Here is a 25,135-nt window from a genome sequence, read left to right on the forward strand (position 1 = left end):
TTCAGTCCAGAAGGAAGCAGTTGCAATACAGTAACTGAATAATGAGAGGCCGCTGATGTTGCTAACAGAGTGATCGTGAATCCAGCTGCCTGGGCATATCTCCATGTGCCTGGTGATGTGGGTCTGTGGGTCTCCAAGTACAGGGCTATGAGACTGTGCTTATTTGGGCTTAGGTACACAAACCATATAAAATTTAGCCAGCAGTTTGATGTTAGAATGAATATATATATATATATATATATATATATATGTATTCATATTCTATTACATGTTCTATTATGTAATGTACTTATTATATATACATATATATACATATGTGTGTGTGTATATATATATATATATATATATATATATGTATGTGTGTGTGTGTGTATATATACACAATCCCTAATTTATACACACATTACTTAAGAGCATATAAACAGTACCTTGAAGAACTCTAAATGGACTTGGATTTGTTATGTTTTGTCTAGTGATCTATAACTGAACTTTGGGGACATCCTTATTGTCTACAGGTATGGGGACAAGAAGGATGAAAAAAAAGAAGAATATGTTTTGCCCTTTTCCATCTAAAGTTTGATAACCACGAGAGGTACATGGCTAGTTGATTTAAGTGGTTATAGTGGTAATGAGGCCCATCTCTCAGATTTGATCCCTAGGCCAACTAAATATATTGATTTTTATTCAGAATGAGTCAGGCAAGAGAAGATACATCTTATTCTTGCTAAGAAAAAACTGTAAGGGCAGTAAACCATGTAGTGTTTTATGTCCTTTATATGTGGGGGCATATTATTATTCTTATCCCCTATGTTCATGTTGTTAAAGTAATATGAAAAAAAAATTAAATTATAAAAGTGGTGGGTAGAAAAAGAAGAAAAATATGTAAGACTTCAGAACACATTTTATGTTTTGAGTTTGTAATTGTGGGTTAAAAAAATTCCTTAGCTATAAAAAGTGAGTCTGTTTTAAATAGTCTAATTAGGCAATCAGTTGTGTTGCTTATCTGCATTCACAAAGAGCAAATGGAAAACCGGAAGTGATTACATGTTGCTTAATTAGTCCAATTCAACACCTGCTTAAGACTTTCTGGCTCAGCAAGGTCTTGGCTCCTCAAAATCACCAGCACATTGCTAAAAATATAATTTTTTGAAAGGTAAATATTTAATTTAAAAACTATTGAGGGGCGCCTGGGTGGCTCAGTCGGTTGAGCATCGGACTTCGGCTCAGGTCATGATCTCGCGGTCTGTGAGTTCCAGCCCAGCATCGGGCTCTGTGCTGACAGCTCAGAGCCTGGAGTCTGCTTCCCTTTCTGTGTCTCCCTCTCTCTCTGCCCCTCCCCCGCTCATGCTCAGTCTCTCTCTTTCTCTCTCTCTCTCTCTGTCTGTCAAAAATAAACATTAAAAAAAAAAAAAAAACTATTGAACTATTTCCTATACTGTATGAAAAAGTAAAGAGAAATGTGAACTATGCTTTCTTAAAATGAAAAAATCAGACAGAAATTAAGTCATTTAATGGTATTCTGCAGGTATATTCAGTTTGGAAGTTTATGAAAACATATTATGAGAAAAAAAGGGGAATAGCTAAAGAAAATTATAAGAAATTTCATAAACTACTTCAGTAAAAGACTGGAGTTGTCACCTGGGGATCAACATTAATATTAAATTAATATTCGTCCATTTATTTAGTCTATCTCAGTGGATACAGGGAATACATTTCAAATATTTATATATAAAGCTCATCATGAACTACAAGTTAAAAACTTTAATTTATTAGCATATAGAATGTAAGAGTTTAAAAATAACTTAGGGATAATTTTTCATTTAGAGCTGAAAAAAAGAGTTCCAAAGAAATTAATTGACCTCATTATTACAAACTAATAAGTGATTGGTCTGGGCTCAAGTTCAAGTAGTCTGACCTCATATCCGAGACTTTCCCATCGTGGTTGTGTTTTCACTATTTTTTTTTTTTTTGGAGCATCTCCTTTGTTACTGAGATAAGTGCCTTAAATAAGTATCATATGTAAATCTCACCACATTCCTATGAGGTGTATATTATTACCTTCAATTTTAAAAATAGGAAGCAGAGTCTCTGATTTAGTGATTTCTCACCCAAAGGAATGGCAGTCTCCAAAACCTGTATTCTTTCCACTGCCTCATGCCGCTGCCTTTGATGACATTTCATTCTGCAGTATTGCTTTAGTACTGATCATCTAGACCCCATTCTGCAATTTCAAAAATGCTAATACACTTTTTAAAGAGAAATAGTATTCTGAATTAGAAAATGAGCTCCTTTCTTTCTTGTAAATTGCCCAAATAAAGGTTTACAAGAAGAATCTTGACAGGATAATTACATCCTGCTCATTTTCCCCTTTATTTAATCTACAAGTCCCTAGAACCTTGAAGTCTTTTAGAAGTGATGCTTCAGAACTGCAGCTAGACAGTGTAGCAGTGCATTCAGGTGGAAGGCTGGCATTCTATCCATAGAGACAGGACCCTACAGGAAAATGTCAGTGTGGCTCTTTTTCAAATCATTGGCATTGTACCAGTGATTTTTAGTTTAATGGGAGAATAATAATATATACTTACATGATAAAATTAGAAAATGTCATTAGATGATATAATTATTTCTTTGAAAAAGAAGGGAACATTTTCAAAAAGGGGATGCCATGCATACCACAATGAAATTGTATGGCAACATTTATTTTCTAGGTATAAAAGACAGTTGATTTTGCTTTTAGAATTTTATACTGTATATAAAATGAGGCAGATATGTGTCGAACATTATTTTAGGGGAATAACTGCCAATGTCAGACAAATTAAAATGAGAATTCTTCTTCTTCATTGGGCTTTATGACCTCTGGCAGGCAAATTTCTCAGTGCTTCAGTGTCCTTTTCTGCATAATAAAGATGCTACTTTCATTTCCTCATTTTCATGGACATATTCTATGTGTGTAAAAAGCTGGGCATATCTAGAGAGCACTTGTTTAGGGTTCTGTTAAGGAAAGAACAAGGTGGCATTATTAATCATGATTTGTTTTGATTCTAGAAACTAATCAACTATAAAAAATGAGATTTTGGTGGGATTATTTTGCTTTTTGTTTTTGGAAGAAGCTGTTTTAAAATATGCTAGTGGGGCAACATTATTTCCGTAGAACTCAGAAGGTTTTGTAGTAAATGTATTATCCCCCAGGGGCTTGTGTGTATCAATCACTTTATATGAGACTACTAATGTTGGTTCTGTTCCAAGAAAAACTAATGGCTTATGTATTTTTTTCATTTTAGTGTTAATTCCAAATATTATATTTTTTAGTTTACCAAGAATGTTTATCAGTAGTTACAAAAGATAGCTTGAAATTTACATTTTAAATATATCAAAGTTACCAGGATCTAGAATTTGATACAGTATTTTTAAAACATATGTCACATGACAAAACTATAAAAATCAAGGTAGCATGGTAGGAATCGTAGCCTACATTTTATTTTCTGTGTGTGTGTGTGTGTGTGTGTGTGTGTGCATGCAGGAAAAAAGAATGCAGAGGGGTGAGAGAGAAAGAACGGATAAATTTAATGGCTATTACAAAAAGTTTGAGGAAATGTACAAATCATTTTTATTTCATAAGATGAATTTATATCCCTACTTTCTTGCTGGAGAAATTTATTTAAACACATTTAAAGTATTAAGTAAAAATAAAGAAATTAATACTATGTATGTTTGCTTCTGAATAGCCTGATCATATGATTCTCTTCTTTTTTTATTGTTAACTGAATATCATTATAATTTATGCTAAAATCTCCTGGTCTATGTTAGAATTTGGGTTTTTCATTTTTTTAGTTTACTGCAAGATTTCTTTGTTTTTGCATTATTAATTTTGAAAGTTGCTTCCGGGACAACTATTAAGTTTAGCATATGAAATAAGAAGAGACAGAGTATGTTGATAGAGTAATCAAATCACCTGTGTTGCAACTTTGATTTCACTGATGCTCTTAGACTTCCTCATTAGAAGTGTTGAGTCCAGGAATCCTGTTATCTTTTTTGTCATCTCCAATATTTTCTGTGCGTGGTTAATCTATTTCTGAATAACTTTTTCTGATTTCTCAAACTCATTACTGTGTTTTTCTGTACTGAGTATTCAAGCTGATTGACACTCCCCCCAAATGTCCAGAGTGTTGATTCAGTGACAGTGACAGGTGTAGTAGCTTGTGTCTAACCATCAGACCTATCTGTGCGGTGGTGTTTTGTGTTCAGATGTACAGTGGGTTTTGCTTATCATTTGGTCTAAAGGAAAGAGATAATTTAAGATGCTTGTGAGCGACAGAAGAAGATGCATCTTGGCGGGAGCTTGGTGCAAATTTTAGTAGGTAGAAAGTCTGGCTGACAGTGAGGTGCACTGGGGCAAGAGGTACTGAAGAAAATATCCTGACATTTGGGATATCTTCAAGCAAATGGACAGTACTTCCTTAAAGTGCTTTCAAATTGAAAAGTAGGAGGGCAAATATTTGTCTTATAACTTTGTTCCAGTTATTCACCACCAAATGTAGTTTACTTCTTTAAGAGCTAAACAAAATATTCAGATGAAGTTCTCACAGGTAACAGATATACCTGCCTCCTCCTTAAATCATGTAAGAGTAAAGTTGACAAGGAGCATTTAATGAGAGTCTTTGTAGACACAGTGGGTTACAAAACTAATGATTATATGTACCTATATCTATAGACTTATTTAATGATATCTGTGCTAATGTCACAGTTTATTAAAGGCATTAATTGGCTTCCTTGAAATTTCATATTTAATAATTCTTTGATTCACTCAAGTTGGATCTTAACCTGAGAAAAACTTTGAGCACTGACTTGAAAAACTTTACATATGTGATTTTAATGTCTGTGCTGTTTTCTGCTATGAGAAATATACCATTGAGAGTCAATTTAGTTATTCCTAGGTCATTGAAATGTTTTGAAGAATGGCTTCTCAGAACTGTAGAAGAAAAAGAACTTGGCTCTTTTAATTAAGTAATCAATTAATTAATTACTTAATTTTTTTTGATAAAGAGAGTCGGGGAGGGGCAGAGAATCTCAACCAGGCTCAATGCTCAGTGTAGACCATGTGAGATCAGGACCTGAGCCGAAATCAAAAGTTGGATGTTAACTGACTAAGCCAAACTTTCTCGTATGGAAAATGGGAACTTGTATCCCACAATTCAAAGAAAGAAGTATGTAAAAAAACTGCATGAAAAGCATAAGACTGAAACCTAAAGTTTTATCTACAAAATGTTTAAGCAGAAATGTTGTAACAGTATCCAAAAACAGTATACACACACACACACACACATTTGTATGTGTATGTGTCTGTGTGTATGTATATATTTATAGTGTATGTTATTTATTTTTCTAAATAAATGTGCATTCCTAAACTAATATAATACATGTATTATAAAATATACATAACCAGATTTTTTTAAAATAACGATGTAAACTTGTAAAAACAACATTTTATTTTAACTATAAATAATATGGTGTTATAGTTAGTATTAGCTGCTGTAACAGATCAACCTTAAAAAATCTCAGAGGCTAAATGTAATAGAAGTTTTCATCTCATTACATAAGACCCAACGGATCTTTCTGTTCCATGGGTCTCTCTCCTCCAAGGGCAAACTTACATTCCTTGGTTCCTCCCATCTTGTGGCTTTATCCTTCTTCAAAACCTGGTTTGAACATTGTCGACTGGGGGAATAAACCTGGAGGAGGATTTTAGCAGAGCAGACTGAGAAGAGCACACACCACTGATTCTCACATTCTTTTGTCTAGAATTCAACTGACCACATCAAATCCAAGGGAAGCTGTGAAACAGTGTCATCTTGTGACCAGAGAAAAGAGAAATAGGTTTGGAAGCACCTATCAGTCTTCTCCATTAACAATGATAAAAATAATATATAAATCATATTATTTCTCACTAAAAATACATATATAATATATAATCAAAATGGCTAAATATACTGTAAGCTTAACTTTTTAAAAAAGTTTTGCAAATCACATTTGCTTTAGACCATCATTAGCTAATATCTCAAGGAAACTGGGATGAGATTCATCATTAGCAATGACAGATGTAAATGCATATGATTTAACTTGCAGCTCTGATGTGATTGTCTTTTCCTCAGGCTCATATGTAGCTGACAGAAATCTAGTATTAAGAGTAGGGGGAGGGTCAGCTCTTTATTTTCTTATAATTCACTCATGCTTGCATTTTTAGTACTATCTCAAGCTCTGGTTTCTTTGTAAGAGTCTTTGTAAGTCTCTGGTGCATTTTGTGTGTGTGTGTGTGTGTGTGTGTGTTTGAAAATCAGTTAATACAATCCTCAAATCTCACCAGGTTTACATTAAAATGAAAGGCTACCTGGGGCGCCTGGGTGGCTCGGTCGGTTAAGCGTCCGACTTCGGCTCAGGTCATGATCTCACGGTCTGTGAGTTCGAGCCCCGCGTCGGGCTCTGTGCTGACAGCTCAGAACCTGGAGCCTGTTTCAGATTCTGTGTCTCCCTCTCTCTCTGCCCCTCCCCTGTTCATGCTCTGTCTCTCTCGGTCTCAAAAATAAATAAATGTTAAAAAAAAATGAAAGGCTACTAATACCAATTCCTTGGATTTGTGAACCCCTATCCTTCCCTCAAGATAACCCATTTATCAAACGTGGCTCAAGACCATCTGATGGATGGATGGGTAGCGGTGCTAGTGTAAGTCCTTATACGAAACATTAATCTGGCTTCATTTTGAAGGAAAAATATGATAGAGAGGAAGGGAAGCCATAAAATACTCTTAAGTACAGAGAACAAGCTGAGGGTGCTGGAGGGAGGTGGCTGGGGGGGGGGATGGGTTAAATGGCTGATGAGCCTCCTTAAGGAGGGCACTTTTCCCGATGAACCCTTTTCCCGGTGTCATTTGTAAGAGATGAATCACTGGGTTCTACTCCTGAAGCCAAGACTACACTGTATGCTAACTAACTTGAATTTAAATAAAAAAATACTTTTAGACAAAAAACAATATAGAGTCCTGATAGTTTTCTTGCATCCCACTTTTTGTCCATCATTCCCTATAGACTGTGGACATTGTTGGAGTCTACTAATCTTAAAGAAAGAAAATATGGAATCAAATGTCTTTGTCAATCAAAGACTGTAGTAAAAAGACGATGGATTTAGAGGGAATGGAGGTTTTGGTCAGCTGACTCCTTTAGCTAACATACTGTTGACTGAAAAATATTTTTTGTCTATTGTGGTTTCAGATGTGTTTCTACTCTGTCTTGGAACAGTCTAGTTTCATTTTGTTTCATTTTATTTTAACCTTTGCAAATGCAAAGTAATGAATCATGGACATAGTTTAGTCATTCTTTTATTTTTGGTGACATTCAAAACAGCATGGGATTTCCTCAGATGGATAACGATAGTTAAAACATTTAGGACTTTTAAAAACAGAAATGCCTTCTTACTCAAAATCCCCAACTCTGATGCTCTTTCAGTGAATGTCTGGCATTGTTTCAGTGCCTTAATTTTGAGCTTCGTTTTTCATTGGCTGTAAATAGACACTGAAAGTTTTGCAGTTTCTAGGAGTAGATCCTTTAAATAATTTTGTATCTTGTGATTATTTGCTTTATCATATTTTATCAAATCAAAGATACCATTAATTAAAAGATATATATTTAAGTGCTTCTAAGAAAAGAAATAAAATACTATCAATATGTCTTTTAAAGTGACATAGATTGTAGGACTCATCCTTGTTTCTGATATTGTAAAAGTGTGGGAAAACAGGCATATTAGAATCAACAGAATGCAATATTTAAGCAAAGATACAAGGAGACTTCACAGGATAATAAGGTAATTGAAGGTTAATATACCTTAAAGGAAAGTGATTTTTTAAAAAAGCAATGTAGATATAAGTACAAATAAGAGCAAAGCCTCGGAATAATACAGTAATAATAATTATCAAGTCATATTTCTTCTAGCAAGGACCACAAATTTGGATTTAACTTTTTGATGCCAAAGCAAAATGGTAACATTAATTTATTGTATAACTTAATGCCCATAAAATAAAGTCAAGCCAGTTTTTAAGGAGAAACTGCAATATTCTTGGTACTAGAGTCATACAGAAGTTTCTGTATAGTATGGAGAATATCTTCCATCAATAACCCTGCGTATACAAAGTGAGTTCCTAAAACTCTTCATGGTAGTATTTCCCCATCGAGGTACGTGATATCACCCCAATGCAGTAAAAACAATTCTACCAGTCTCCAGTATAGTACAATTTCTCTCTTTGCTTTTCTGCTTTAATTTAGAATGGTTGTGATTTTATTATAGGTGGAGAGAGAATGGACAGAAGTTCCTTCAAGCAAACTAGATGCTATTTCTCTCAGACAAGTTTTTGGAAGGCAGTGAATCTAGACCATACTCCCCAGAGGTTATGAGAAATGGAGCTCCCCTGGGCTCCTACTTAAATATGAAACAGCATGCCTTTAATAGAGAGTGGGGAAAATGTTAGTTTAACATCCTTTAAAGAAAATTGAGTTTTTCATGAAGAACATATACCAAAAGAGAAGACTACCCTATTTCATCTTGGCTTACAGACACTACTGAGATACTTCTTAGAAAAAGTTTGAATTACTTAAGTACAAGATGAATGGATGATCTAGCTAGCACTCAATTGTATTACTTTATAAATAGCAGCCACTGAAGTCTAGAAAAAAGTGTAATATAGGGATATTTTGGTTCTAAAAATACCTGACACGCTACTATAGAATGTCTGTTTTGGGGTTAATATCTGATTCTACTTTTTGGTATCACATACTTGAAAATAAAATATTGAGGAAATGTGTGCCAAAGCAACCGAGTGAGAAGGTTTGCCTTGTGATTTTATTTAAAGGTTGAAGGTGAGTCTACAAACAGTAATTTAAATGGAACACATTATATAGGCTGTCTTTATAGCAATAATTAACTAGTAGTGGTTCAGGTCTCTTTCAGAGTAAATTAATAAATTCTTATCTTCCAAGTTTAAGAATGCTTGTTTCCAGGTGTCAGTATCAGTGAATGTGTATCTGAATTCTGCATTGTCAATATCAAATAACAGTGGGGAAATTTCAAAAACAGACAATAATTCTCTATTTTACATAAATTGTTCGTGTATTGTTAAAGATTGTCATTTTGGATTCTGACTTTTGAAGCTGTGGAATTATCAATAACTGGTTTTTATGATTTAATTATATTTCTCTAAAATGGGGTTTAGAGTTGTTTTGGGGAAGAAAGACCGCTTCAACAAGAAATTCTAGTGTAATAGTTTCTAAGACACGAAAATATTACTGTAGATATTACATGGCTACAATAAGTCCTATATTATCAAGGTCTTTTTCCCCAGAACTAATCTCACTTTGCTGGGCTCTCTTTCTCTCCAATGTGCATAATGTCCACATACCTTACATGTTGTGGAGATTCTGTGCTAAGAAATAACTTCTAATAGAGTATACCACAAGGTGACCATATATCTTTTCATATATTTTATAAGGAAAAGCATAAGCCATATTTAGGCTTACTCTATAATTGTTAAATTAATAATAAGCCAGGTTATGAAGGAATAATTCAGAGAAAATGCCATTTTGACTCATTAGTTGGCAGTTCTTAAAACCTGATATAAGATTTCTCTGAGAAGATTCATGTTATCAAATATATTACCATTTGCACGTTTAACTTGCTCCTATCTTTTAAAAATTTTTTTTAAATGTTTATTTATTTTTGAGAGAGAGAGAGAGAGAGAGAGAGAAAGAGAGAGAGAGAGAGAGAACGATCAGGGAAGGGACAGTGAGAGAGAGACTCACAAAATCCAAAGCAGGCTCCAGGCTCTCATCTGTCAGCAGAGCCTGAAGTGGGGCTCAAACCCACAAACCATGAGATCTTGACCTGAGCTGAAGTCAGATGCCCAACTGAGTCATCCAGTCACCCCAACTTTCTCCTATCTTAAGTTAGGTTTTTTTCTTTTAAGAATTTTTCATTTATTTTCAGTTGCTCCTGGAATAAATAATTTGTTTTTGATAATTTTGTTTTCAAACATTTTGCCTCACAAAGTTCTTGATTTTTTTAATATGAAATGTATTGTTCAAATTGGTTTCCGTACAATACCCAGTGCTCATCCCAACAGGTGCCCTCTTCAATGCCCATCACCCACTTTCCCCTCCCTCCCACACCCCATCAACCCTCAGTTTATTCTCAGTTTTTAAGAGTCTGTTATGGTTTGCCTCCTTCCCTCTCTGTAACTTTTTTTCCCCTTCCCCTCCTCCATGGTCTTCTGTTAAGTTTCTCAGGATCCACATAAGAGTGAAAACATATGGTATCTGTCTTTCTCTGTATGACTTATTTCACTTAGCATAACACTCTCCAGTTCCATCCACCTTGCTACAAAAGGCCGTATTTCATTCTTTCTCATTGCCATGTAGTATTCCATTGTGTATATAAACCACAACTTCTTTATCCATTCATCAGTTGATGGTCATTTAGACTCTTTCCATAATTTGGCTATTGTTGAGAGTGCTGCTATAAACATTGGGGTACAAGTGCCCCTATGCATCAGCACTCCTGTATCCCTTGGGTAAATTCCTAGCAGTGCTATTGCTGGGTCATAGGGTAGATCTATTTTTAATTTTTTGAGGAACCTCCACACTGTTTTCCAGAGCGGCTGCACCATTTTGTATTCCCACCAACAGTGCAAGAGGGTTCCCGTTTCTCCACATCCTTTCCGGCATCTATAGTCTCATAGACCAATGGAATAGAATAGAGACTCCAGAATTGAACCAACAAATGTATGGCCAACTAATCTTTGACAAAGCAGAAAAGAATATCCAATGGAAAAAAGACAGTCTCTTTAACAAATGGTGCTGGGACAACTGGACAGCAACATGCAACATGCAGAATGAAGCTAGACCACTTTCTTACACCATTCACAAAAATAAACTCAAAATGGATTAAAGACCTGAATGTGAGACAGGAAACCATCAAAACCCCAGAGGAGAAAGCAGGAAAAAACCTCTCTGACCTCAGCCGCAACAATTTCTTACTTGACACATCACCAAAGGCAAGGGAATTAAAAGCAAAAATGAACTATTGGGAGCTAATGAAGATAAAAAGCTTCTGCACTGTAAAGGAAACAATCAGCAAAACTAAAAGGCAACTGACGAAATGGGAAAAGATATTGGCAAAGACATATTGGACAAAGGGCTAGTATTCAAAATCTATAAAGAACTCACCAAACTCCACACCTGGAAAACAAATAATCTAGTGAAGAAATGGACAGAAGACATGAATAAACACTTCTCTACGGAAGACATCCAGATGGCCAACAGGCACAGGAACAGATGCTCAACGTCACTCCTCATCAGGGAAATACGAATCAAAACCACACTGAGATATCACCTCATACCAGTCAGAGTGGCTTAAATTGATTTTTTTTAAGCTACAGTAGTCATCACAGCCCTCTTTTACTGTAGCTGAGTAATTATGACCAGTGAAGTACTCCGGAGAGATGGCAACAGTAGAATTCACAAAGACTTACTACTCCTATCTGCAAAGTGCATGAATCCAGCAAAACAATGTTCAAGTTGACATTTTTATTTCCAGCTCTTGGTTCAGTCTTATTGGTTTTCTGGAGAGTTCCAACGATTGTTTGATTCCTAGTATTCATATTTGTATAATCTTACTTTTCCAAGTTCCTTGTGCTTATGCAATAGAGATCACCTTTCAATCAAGAGTCAGTTGGTCAATTCATTGACAAGCTGTTTTTGAGGACTCGTGGTATATCATGGCAGGCAAAATAGGGGAAAGAGTTTACCTGTTGCAAGTCATTCCTTCACCTCTCACTTTTTTTTGCTTCAAATAGACTACTGTTTCTGAAAGTAAGGTCCATAATCCATATATATCATAATTTCATGTGGTGAATGCAAAATTCCCTATCCCAGACCTCCCTGAGCAGAAACACTGTAAAATCTAAACATTTGCCTTCTATCAGGCATATTGGTGATTCTTAGGCATGATCAAGTCTGAGAATTGTTGTCCTAAAATTCAGTGCTTCTCAGATTTTAATGTGCATATAAATTACTCGGGAATCTTGTTAAAATGCAGGAATGGAGGGCCTACTTTCAGGACATTGGATGATGAGCAGCCTATACAAGCCTGGCTCTCATGGTTTTATACTCAGATCATACCATCAACACATCTGGAAATAATGGTGCCCATCCACTGGCTGTTGCTAATGTTTTCCATTGGCCAGGGTCCATCGGGACCATCATTATGTCAAGGTCATAGGAGCTTTGACCACTATATCCTTATGTACCAGCTGAAGGATTTCTTCTCTCCTCTAATGAGAGGCAAGAACATTAAAGAAACATTGTAAGTAGGGCTAGAGAGAAATTGAGTTATCCTTCTAGGCTAAGGTTGAATACCCTACAGAAAGGCCTTCTGGATGTATCCAAAAGACGAGTTATAGGAATGGTGGTAGAATACCTTTCCTAACATAGGAGGGAGGGAGATGAAGATAGGTGCAGAGAGAAATAAGTTTAATGATAAGGTCCTTTTTAAAGCTACTGAAATTTGGAGAAGATTATTGCTAAGAGAATTAGCCAAGAGATATTTCCAGGAGGAAGGAAAATTAAGTCAATAGCACTAAATGTGGCAGAATGGTATGATTCAATAAAAATGATTATATTTTGGCAACTTATTGATTACCTTAGCAAGAGATCAGTTTAAGAGGACTCTGCTACAGGAGGTGTGGGAATAAAAGCAAAAGTTAGTGGGCTGAGAAATGAATGGAAAGAGAAAAACGAACACTTTAAATATATGCTCCAAAAATTGGGAGTGACTAATAAAATCTCAACTCTCTAGCTTGGCTTTCAAAGTCTTTCAAAGTTTGTTCCACCACATCTGTCTAACTTTACTTCCTATATCATTCATACACAACTTTTTTTTCCCAAGGAGGACTGGTCTTTTTACTACCTTGGAAACATTCCAATTCTATATGTGTCAATATTCATGCTATTACTCCTAGTCTCTGTTGCTGGATAGAACTTTATGTTTTTTTCTTTTGTTTTATTTTCTTTTGTTTTCTTTTCTTCTGTTTTCTTCTTTCTGTTGCACAAGAAATGTACTCACAAATTGTTAGAAAGGAAAGGAGAGATTTGGGATCTTATATGACTCTTGGCTTGGATAAAGTTGGTGTGGGGATTAGAGAGAGTGCCTGGTCGGGGTAGAAGGAGGTATAACGTTTAACAGGAATTTCCATAAAATAGCCATCTCTTAAAAGATTTCCCTAGACACTTAATAGTTGGTAAGTATCAGCTACTCAAGACCTAGTTTCAGTCTGGATATCGGACAGATACCTGCAGCCTCAGAGGTCATTGGGCTTCCTCTGTGATCACCACCTTTTGACCAGAATGTGTCCCTGCTGCTTCTGACCTCTCTAAGGCATCCAGTCACAGATTCCATTACATTCTTACATTGAAACTGAATGCAGCATTGGCTTGCATTGGTCGTTTGGATACTCCCCAACTTACTGGAGTGGTAGTGGAGGCATCTGTGAGATTAAATAGTACTTGTGTTCATTAAAAACTTTCTGATTCTTGTTCTTTAGTATATATCAGTTCTTCATGAGTAAGCAATAAATTCCTTTATTCTTCTTATTTTAATCATAGAAGAATGCCATTATATGGAAACCCTAAGCCCTGCGATTTTGTTAATTACAATACATTTACAATACTTTTGTCTTCCCTTTATACTAATCTGATACAAAAAGTCCTGGCATGTTTATTCAGCTTTGAGACCCTTGAATACATCAGATGTCATAAGGCATTGCAGAATGGTAGGATAAAATCATTTGTTAACATTTCCCTAACATTGATGAATACATTTTTATATTAAGATATTTAAATAATGCAATTGAATGAAAAGATAACAGTAGGATACAAATAACACACGTGGACAATATCGAGACAAATAGAGAAAATAAATATATTTTAAGATTATTTTATTCTTTAACAGCCTCTCATTCAGTTATAAAGACTAGAAGAAACTACTGAGTTCTAAAGTTCTAAAGATAGGAGCACCTGGGTGGCTCAGTCAATTAAACTTTTGGCTCAGATCATGATCTCGCGATTTGTGAATTTGAACCCCGCATAGAGCTCTGTGCTGATAGCTTGGAGCCTGGAGCCTACTTCAGATTCTGGGTCTGCCTCTCTCTCTCTGCTCCTCCCCCACTCACGCTCTCTCTCTCTCAGAAATAAACAAACATTAAAAAAATAAAAATAAATAAAGTTCTAAAGATTTAGTGTCGAGAACAGGAATAATTTAGCCTTTAATTTTATGTGAACTTGAGGAAGTTATTTTTCCTATCATGATGCATCTCTAAGCCTAATTTCCTCATCTGTAAAATACCAGAGTAGAACCGACATAGATGGGCTTTAACTTTCACAATTTTAAGTGTAAATATATGTACAGGTCAAGAAGAATAAAAGCGTATAACATCAAGGTGAAAAACGACAGCTTCAAGTAGGAGAAAAGAAAAATGCAATAGTGTAGCGTGCCATAGATTCTTAGTGGGCAGGAGGCAGCTGCGGGGGGCGGGGGGAGGCAATTAAGAGAGAACAGTCATCTAGTAGGAGAGTAGGACTGAATCAGAGAGTTTGCATAGTGTGGCTAGGCTGAAAATTCCCAAGAATAGTATAATCCTTAAAAGGGTAGCCTTCGCCTTCTTATGTACTGTTAGATCTAAACTACTTTTGTTGTTTCCATCCCAAACATGTGATATACTGGCCAAAAAGTGAGCAGTGAGCATCCTGCATATGCACACCCTAAATAACTTTTCTATCCAATTTAATATAAGCATTTTGACTTTCATTTGGAAAGGGAACTGAACTGAATGAAGAGGAATTGTCTTGGATTTCTGGCTGACTTACTGTATATCTGGAGTTCCACTGGTAGAATAATATAAGAATAAATGACATCTTAACATTTTTGTTTTTCCACCCAAGAAAATGGTATGTCTCACTATTATTCAAGTTGCCTTTTATGTTCTTCACTAAAATTGTTTACCATTTTTTCCATCTACGTTTTGTATTATGGTTATTTCTGATAATATCAAGTTATGATTAGGGGCTTCTGGGTGACTCAGTAAGTTAAGCAGCCGACTTCGGCTCAGGTCATGATCTCACAACTCACATTGGGCTCTGTGCTGATAACTCAGAGCCTGGAGCCTGTTTCAGATTCTGTGTGTCTCTCTCTCTCTGCCCCTCCCCTGCTTGTGCTGTCTCTCTCTCTCAAAATAAATAAATATTTAAAAAACCAATTTATGATTATTGTGAATAGGATATTTAAAACTACATTTTTTTATTTGTTACTGCTGTAATATTAGATTTTTTTATTGTTTATCTAGTATTTAGCCACCTTGTCCTTTGCTCTTAGAGTAATTCTAATAGTTGATCTTTTAATTCTTTTATGTTTTCTTGATATAGCCATATTATCTGTAGGTAGTAGCATAATTTAGTGTTTACCTTTCTAACATTTGTATCTTTTCTTTTTCTTTTTTTTTTAATCCAATTTGTTGACATTGTCCTCCAATAAAACACCAAATAACAATGGGGAGAGTTGACAATTTTTCTTTACTCTAAACTAAGTTAAGACATGAGAATTTATGGAACCCATCACTTCCCCTGTATTTTTCTCTTTCATCTCATCATGGTCTTCTACTCATGAGCAAATGAAAGCTTTGGACTGAATTAATTTGCTTCATTTGAAAGTAATCGCATTTTTTCTTGGGAACTTCCTGGAAATGTTCCATGTTTCTTTTATTTACCATAGAAGTAACACTTTATACCGACTTGTTATTATGAGCATGCCTAAACTATGTTTATGCAGTAATGTATCATGCGATAACAGGAGAATTGAAATTTGTTTACCTTTATAGAGGATGAATCGATGATATAGTCATTTAGCTTTTGATAGATTCACTATCAGCCTCTGTTCCCCCAAATTGTCAATATAGCTAAAGTTAACAGCTCCTTAGCCCCTCTGTTGTTTTTAATTTGAGAAGACTAAAGACATAGATCACAAAACTCAGAATTGCATGTAAAATTAAAATAGGAGTGAGAACAGGAGGATTTTCCTCTGATAATGAGCCTCGCCTAATTCAAATTTTTGAGGTGTTTGCAGTATTTGCTCAGGGGCTTCTGTGTTTATGTCCAGTATTGGCTGTTGGGAAGTTGAGGGTCCTGGAAAAGTAGCGTGTTACTGTGTTAGAGTGTATCCTTATTAAGGAGAACACTAAATAGTAACTTTTGTGACAGGCCATCTTTCCTCTGAAGTTCGCCTCAGTGTGGGTGGAACTGAAAAGACTATAATGTTTTATGGGCTACGTACACATTTTAAAGCTAACTATCGTTATCTGACAGTCCTATTCTTAATGAGGTTACCTTTCTTTTTTTGTCCAGTGTTTGTACTTAAATGTCCTTATAGAGTTTCTCTTCAATTCACCATATCTAATTATTCAGCAATCTAGAGAGAGCTAAGGATGACAGTTCCCAATGCTACCTTCACCACGTCTTAAGTATTGGTTCTACTCGTTTTCATCATCTTAGCTCACATTTATTCGATATTTTTTTTCCTTCTGGTGTTATCTCTTGCCCTATAAAGTTACTGGACTTTAACTGTGACTTTGACTAATCACTTTGTTTGCTCTTGGATTGGAGTAAAATAGCAGAAACAAGCATTTGGAACTTTTCTCTCATCAAGCTTTCTTTGTTTTTTTTTAAGTTTTTAAAATTTTTTTATTATTTTTTTTATGTTGCTAGAGAGACAGCATGAGTGGGGGAGGAGGAGAGGAGCAGAGAGAGAGAGGGAGAGAGAATTCCAAGCAGGCTCTGCACTGTCAGCATGGAGCCCAATGCAGGGCTTGAACCCACGAAACTGTGAGATCATGACCTGAGCCAACACCAAGAGTTGGACGCTTAACCGAGGCACCACCCAGGTGCCCCTGGTCTAGATTTCTTGATAATCTCCAGCAAAATCTTGAATCTGCTAACCAGGGCAAATGTCAGTGAAAATAAACCACAGTGCCCACATTCTTATGAAGCTGATAAAAAATACAGAGGCCAAGATGACTCTCAACCTCACTGAACAGAATATGGAACCAGTTGTATTCATTTCACTCCAAAACTTCTCACTCTGGTAGAAAGCAAAGGATCAGAAATTTATAGGAGATAAGTTGTTTAAAAGATACTAAAAGTTTTTCTAGCAAATTAAATGGCTCTAGTAATGTGCTGAAAGAAGTTTGGCAGTTGAGATATATATATACAAATTATGATACTTAGAAAAGGAGTGATAATGAAAATCTAATTTCAAGTCTGGAGATTTTAGCTGGTTAACCAAATGTTGAGACTGAATCATTTGGTTCCCTCAGATCAAACTTACCATTTTGTTTTTATAAGATAAGATCAGAAATAGCAAAGCTCTTCAAAGTCCTTGGTAAGTGACATGTAAGTAATGGGTATTGATGGCCATCAATGGCCTTTATTAACTGCTCTTTCCTTTCTGCCCTGACTTTTGGGACTCAGGACTAGCTGTTGGTTCCCTTGAGTCAGTGCTCAAAGGCAGTTGAACATTGGCTCTCCTTTTCTTGCCTCCCTGAAGCTGGTTACTCCCGTGTGCACTGTCTTCTCCATCTGTGAAAGCACAACCTTCAGTGAACTGGAAACCGAGCTACCAGAGGGTCTACTCTTCTAACTTATTCACATACTTTTTTTTGTTTGTTTCTCTATGAAATAAATGGCTCTTTATTTCTATGCTAATCCATATAATTACTTCCTTTCCTTCAGTTTAGGTGATGTGCTGTGCATTCATGATTCAATAAACAAGGGGTATTTAAAAATGATGAGATGATGATATGATGCTTCTAGACAATTGTGCAGAGTAGTTTTACAGTTTTTCTTTCATATTTAAGGTGACCACCCTTGTCAACACAAGCAACAAAGGCCCATCTGGTAAAAAGAAAGGGAGGTCAAAGAAAGCCCACGTGCTGGCTGCATCTGTAGAGCAAGCCACTCAGAATTTCCTGGATAAGGGTGAACAGATCGCTAAGGAGAGTCAAGATCTCAAAGAAGAATTGGTCGCTGCTGTAGAGGACGTACGCAAACAAGGTAGGAAGACTAATATTGTTCAAGAGGGATATATATTTATGTGCAAACAATGGGTTTATCTCTAGAATCAATGCATATTTGCTCAGGGGAGTGTGTTATGTGTTTCCTCAGTATCTGCGCTTGTCATTTTTTATATTTGCTGAAATTAGGTGCATAAACAAGTAGATATGTTTTCTGTTGTGGCAGCATGGCACAGCTACAAACGCTTCCTGTCTGTGTTCCTTCCAAATTTTCCAGTTGTTTTCTCTTGTCAGATGAACACAGACTCTTGTGTTAAACTTAGGCTCTAGAGAGGACAGGATGAGAAAACCTCATACATACACAGTCACTGGGAACCCTGGATTTTAAAGATGAGGGAGGAGAGATTGTAAAGCAGTGTAATAAAATTACTGTTGCTCTGTACGATTTCCAAATTTACATTTTCAGTTCACAGCTAGCTAGCTATCCATGGATCAATCAATTATATAGCTAGCTAGTTAGCTATAATGCAATTGTTTTCAGCATATTTAAATTTTTTCACTGTGGTACAAGTAACATAAAGTGTACCATTTTAACCTTTTTATAAGTGTATAGTTAGTAGTGTTAAGTATATTCACATTGTTGAGTAGCCAATCTCCAGAACTTTTTCATTTTATAACACTGAAACTCTATACCTACAAAACAACACTTCTTCATTTCCTCATTGCCCTAGCCTGTGGAAACGCGTATTCTACTTTCCTTTTCTATGAATTTAATGACTCTAGATACATTATATAAGTGGGATCATTCAGTATTTGTGTGTGTATGTGTGACTGGCTTATTTCACTTAGCATAATGTCCTCATGGTTCATCCATGTTGGAGCATGGGTCAGAATTTCCTTCATTTTTAGGATTGAAAATATTCTAGTATATGTATATAGTACATTTTCTTTATCTCTTCATCCACTGATAGACATTTGTGTTTATTTCACCTTTTGGCTATTGTGAACAATTCTGCTATGAACATGAATATACAAATATCTCTTTATTTTAGTTCTTTCGGGTATATACCTCGAGGTGGAATTATTGGATTATATGGTAATTCTATTTTTAATTTTTGGAAGAACCTCCTTACTGTTTTCCATAGCAAAGGCACCTTTTTACTTTTCTACCAACAGTGCACAAGAGTTCCAATTTATCCATATCCTTGCCAGCACTTGTTTCCTTTTTTATAGTCTTCATAATGGACATGAGGTGATAGCTTATTGTGTTTTTTTAAGTTCGCTTATTTATTTTGAGAGAGACAGAGACAGTGCAAGTTGGGGAGGCGCAGACAGAGAGGGAAACAGAGAATCCCAAGCAGGCTCTGCAGTGTCGGCACAGAGCCCTACACCAGGCTCAAATTCACGAAACTGTGAGATCATGACCTGAGGCTAAATTGAGTCAGATGCTTAACTGACTGAGCCACCCAGGCACCCCTCACTGTGGTTTTGACTAGCATTTTTCTAATGACTACTTATATTGGGCATCTTTTCATATGCTTCCTGGCCATTTGTTTTTCTTTGGAGAAAGGTCTATTCATGTCCTTTGCCTATTTTAAAATCAGGTTGCATTGTTGTTGACTTGTGAGCATTCTTTATACATTTCAGATATGAACCTCTTATACAATAGTGTTTTACAAACATGTTGTCCCTTTCTGTAGGTTACCTTTTTCATTCTGTTGATTATATTCTTTGATACACAGATTTTAATTTTCATGTGTCCTATTCAGACTCTTGGGTTGAAATGCTAAGGCACTGTGAAAGCAGAACAGATTACCCCCCAGCCTGGCCTCCCTCCTGCATTTCTTACCTCAGTAAGAGCTCTACATATGTATCCAGTTACATATTGCAGAAATCTTGATATCATCATTGTTATTGCTCTCTCTTTCCAAATATAGTCTATTGCAAAGTCACATAGATTTTTAACTCGAGAATATCTCTTAAATGGACCAATCTCTCTCTTAATTATTCAAAAGCACCATGTTTTACCTGCCCCTGGGCCTTTATACATGCTGTCTTCTTTTACACAGTTACAGTTACGGATGGCTCATTCTGCACATTCCCTGTCCCAGGGAATGCTTTCCTGACACTCCTGTCTTACTTTTCTGTGGCTTTTTGCATAGGAGAGTTTAATATCTGTGGAGTAACTTGATTGATAACTTTCTACCCTGCCACACTACAAATGAATAAAGATCAAGACCAGACCATGTCTCTTTGACCGTTGCATGATCTGTGGTTCTTAGTAGTCATTAGACTTCAACAAATATTTGTTGAATAAATGAAGCAATAGAGGAATAAATGCTCTATCCCTTTTCTTCTTGTAAACCTGCCACTTTTTAAAATGCACAGATGGGTATTTAGTTCCCGGAAATACCCAACCCTCCTTCTACACCACTACCATTTCTCATGCTGCCATCTTCTTCCCCATCTTCTCCCTGCTAAAAGTTAATTTCATTTACATACACTAATGTGAATTGTTATTTAATATAAAATGTTAAATTTTACATATTTCATCTAATGTGGATGGAATATATTTATATATGTGCTTTAACAACATGAAAGCTTTCAAATTTTCAAGTGCTGTTGAAGACTAGTATTCCTTCTGAATTGCAAATGTACACTGTTTGTTTTCATGCATGCACAGCCTGGGTACTTTTTTGGATTTTTTGTTTGTTTCTTTGTTTTTTGGCTTTTTTTGTTTGTTTGCTTGTTTGTTTACTTTTTTTAAGGATGATTGCCATATAATAAATTGCATGCATTTAGAGTGCACAATTGTATAAGTTTTGGCAAATGTGTACGCTGTAAAACTATTCCCACACTCAGGATAGTGAAACCTATGCCTGGTAGAAAGAGTTTTGATTGATTGGTTCCTAGGATGGTTTCTCAAAGCATTTATCTTGCATGGTGATATATTTTTCCTTTTAGATTTCTCAACAGTCTCTTAGTTTTCCCTTATTTTTTCCTTGCAATTGAGTTTTCACACATTCTGTATAAATTAATATTTCAGTTTTCTCAAAGCTTATATAAGAAATGCTATTTTTTTTGGATATGATATAATAACGAACATGGTTCTTGGCCAGCCTGTCCAAGGGATATGAGAGTGAGAACTTTTAAAGATGCTAGTTTAGGACAGCTTACAGTGGTGGATCTCACAGAGGGTATTTTAAACTTTCTGTATATTATCCATTTCTTATTATAGAAAAATTATGCCTCAGAAATGATGCCTATGTGTTAATTGTATAAAGCTCAGCTACCACATGTCCCTTCTGCTGAACAGTGTCAAATTTAAGGAAACAGTGCTATAGTCTGCAAAATAACAAACATTTTATAGTCAAAAGCTTCAGAAGTTTTCTTTTTTCTGTTTCTCTCATTATCAAATATCACTCACTGTCAAATAGACTTCAGATGCCTGTCATGTGTGAGAGATGCCTCTCATCCCTGACAATGAAGTCCTCGAGCTCTCTCCTTACATGCCTGCGCCCATGGGCTCTCCTGCCTTCTCTCTGCCCCTTCTCAGTCTTAGTGTATAATCCCTGTAGCCTATCTGGCTTTGCCCATTTTCCTGTTGTCCTTATACCCAGATTTTATTCACAAATGAGAGCCTGAGTGAATTTTCAGAGAGGGTAAGGAGATCGAGGGGAATGCTTAAGTATTAGAGGACTATTTAGTTATTGGAAACTTTGAAACATAGTATCTTTCCTTCCATCATATTCATAAATTCATAAATTATGGAAATCCTGACACTGAGAAATAATATCCTCCTCTAAAGTGGCCCTAGTGTCTATATCTGCTCACTTGTCAAATGATATGTAGTTTAGAACTAAATCTATTTGAGGTAATCTTTTACTATTGAATTGTTTTTGCTTTTTTAAATCAAATGATCAGAAGTGCTGCCACTTTCTAAAAAAAAAAAATTTCAGCATGAGTCAATGCCAAAAGTTTTAATATTGTACAACTCATTTTCAAATTTTTAATACAGAACCATTTCCTTTTTTTTGATTTCACTACATTCATGATTGTAATCACTGTAATCTGGCAAGATTATATATGAAATTATCAACTAATGCCAGTATTGTTTCCCATGTGGCTAGACTTAGTGTTGTTTGAATTTCTTTTTATTTTTTTATTTTTTTTAATGTTTATTTTTGAGAGAGAGACAGACAGAGTGCTAGAGGGAGAGGGGCAAAGCAAGAGAGGGAGACACATAATTTGAAGCAGGCTCCAGTCTCTGAGCTGTCAGCACAGAGCCCAATGTGGGGCCTAAACCCATGAACCGTGAGATCATGACCTGAGTGGAAGATGGACCCTTAACCAACTGAACCACCCAGGTGCCCTTGAATTTCTTTATCATTTGAAAAATCAACTAGGCTTTTAATTAACTACTCTGCATGCCAGAGTCTTAAAAGTACCTAGTATGAATGTGACAATGTTCTTCCCTAGAATATTCCAGTAGAAGACTTTCCTGTACTTTTAAGTTCTAACCCACAAAAAGAAGTATTTGAGTACACTTATAATAGGATTTATGTTAAAAACAAGTAACAAAAATAAAGCATCAAAATATAATAAAGGAGATAAATCATTGTGCTCAAAATCTAGAAATCTGATATTTTAGACTTAGGTAAATATGGGATATTTGGGTGTGTGTGTGTGTGTGTGTGTGTGTGTGTGTGTGTGTTATCATAGCTAAAGGAATTACATATATGTATATTTTCTTCCTAAATTAAGTTTAAACTTCATCAGGATAGGAACAATGATGTGTATATATTCCTTTCTACTCCTAAAGTACCTAACATGGTCACTCTAGCACATTGCAGGTGATACTCGGGGGGAAGGAGGCTCTCATGTCAGCAAAGCAGCCTTGCAAGTCAACAGAATACCAGATGTTTGGTTAAGATACCAGATTTCTAATGTTACTTTGGCCAAAAACTATATGATTTAAGCTAAGTCAGTTAACCATTTGAAGGCTCAATTTCTCCATTTTTCAAATACAGAGAGTAATTGTTACATTTTCCTCACTGGGTTGTTTAACATAATGAAGTCACAAAGATTTTTTAAAAAATTAAACGCTATATAGATGTCATAGCATATTTATTAATTATTTTAAAACCTTATTTATTGGGGCACCTGGGTGGTCAGTCGGTTAAATGTCAGACTTCAGCTCAGGTCATGATCTCACTGTTTGTGAGTTTGAGACCCATATCAGGCTCTGTGCTGCTAACAGCTCAGAGCCTGGGGCCTGCTTCAAATTCTGTGTCTCCCTCTCTCTCTGCCCCTCTCCTGCTCACACTCTGACTCTGTCTCTCAAAAATAAATAAGCATTTTAATTGATTAATTAATTAATTAAAGTTTATTTATTTGTTTTGAGAGAGCATGCACATGCACAGGAACAGGGGAGGGGCAGAGAAAGAGAGAGACGGAGAGAGAGAATCCCAAGCAGGCTCTGTGCTGACAGCACAGACCCCAAAGCAGGGCTCGATCCCACTAACCACAAGACCATGACCTGAGCCGAGATCAAGAGTCATATGCTTAACTGACTGAGCCATCTAACAAATATCCACCCCTGAGTATATTTATTAATTAATTATAATTTATCAAATCAATCTGTGATACTTATGGCAATAGCTCCCCTTCCTATCACTGATGTAGCATCAGTGTAGCATCGTATCAGGATGCTGTAGAGGTGAATCAGCATCTAGTAGTCTCCCAGAAGAGGATCACGTAGCTCAGTGTGGCTTGGAGTCGGTGGTAGCTGTATGTGGTCCTAGAAAACTGTGTGATTTAATATTTGTGCAGCCAGTGAACCATATGTAGAAAAGCTCCTAATGAGGAAAGCAAAGGGAGTTATTCCAATCATGTCTTTATATTGAAGCTCTGGGCCAAAGCAAGCTTGGAACAGAGAATGCCAAAATATTTTAATGTTTACCACCAAGACCCTCCTGGACTGGAAACTCTTTCTGAACTATGGACCAGTCTGGGGTTCTTAAATTTCAGTGAATATTAATATCACCTGGGAAACTTCAAAATCTTGGTGGATAGGCCTTACTCTCATGAATTAAGTCAGAAACTGTCAAGTAGGACCCAGGCATCAAGGTTTATAAAGTTCCCCAGGTGACTAATTCACTTCTTGCCCAGTGTCTCCACTTGGATGACTCATCAACCCCTATTAGTCAGCTAGTGTTTCACATTAGATAATGGATGGAAGTCACTCATTTTAGAAGGCCTGTGAGCTTGTAGTTTACATAGAGTTAGAGAGGTGAAATTTGCATAGGAGGAACAGCCTGATATTCTATATAAAATGATGTCTTATAATGCCTAACCTTCTATAGGCACTCAGAGAATATGCATTAAGTATGCACTAGGGAGCCAAATCTATAGGACGGTTAATATTTAAATTGCTGTTGGAAAAGAAAGCCATGAAGCCAGAATGTGCAAGAAGGAAAGTATGTTTAAGCTGAGCATGGCTTAAAAATTTGTTCATGGATAACAGAGTAAGCATTTCAGGTTTAAACAACCTGAATTTTAAAGGTGAAGAGATAAGAATGACGTTGATAATTGGGGGATGGATAGAAAAGCCCTAATTTGATGAGAAGTTTCATATTTAGGCATAGTTAGAAATATGGTAAGATGATAGGAAGGGACCACTGTGGGAAACATTTAGGAACTAGGCTGTGTATAGACAACATGTTGGAAGAAAGATTGGAAGGAAGGAAGAAAGCTAACTGATTGGTTCCTACTTACTTAAGTGATATTTTAGTGGATTATTTTAGCAACTTCATGAAAAGTTGACGAAAGCAGAGAAAGATTGGATTCAGATTGCTTAGACAGTATTACAGTATTGCAGAGAAGACAAAACAAAAATACTTTGAGGTTCTAGGATTGAAGTGGTGGCAATAAGAACAGAAATAAGAAACTAGATGTTACAAACCGTGAAAAAGAATAAAATAT

At 36.0% G+C, this 25,135-nt stretch overlaps 1 protein-coding gene across 9 annotated transcripts in view; it reads left to right on the plus strand.

Moving 5' to 3' along the window:
• The window catches only part of CTNNA2 (catenin alpha 2), a 1,097,491-nt gene that overhangs the window by 208,771 nt on the left and 863,585 nt on the right, over positions 1-25,135 (plus strand). For all 9 annotated transcript variants that reach the window (XR_006215835.1, XM_042981836.1, XM_042981834.1 and 6 more), the window contains one exon: positions 17,996-18,191. Coding sequence is in view for 8 of the 9 variants with exons in the window: in XM_042981836.1 (XP_042837770.1) it covers positions 17,996-18,191 (196 nt within the window). In the remaining variant the exon portion in view is untranslated. The remainder of the gene's footprint in view (positions 1-17,995; positions 18,192-25,135) is intronic.

This window comes from Panthera tigris, chromosome A3 (assembly GCF_018350195.1).
Source record: "Panthera tigris isolate Pti1 chromosome A3, P.tigris_Pti1_mat1.1, whole genome shotgun sequence".
NCBI classification, from domain to species: Eukaryota; Metazoa; Chordata; class Mammalia; order Carnivora; family Felidae; genus Panthera; species Panthera tigris.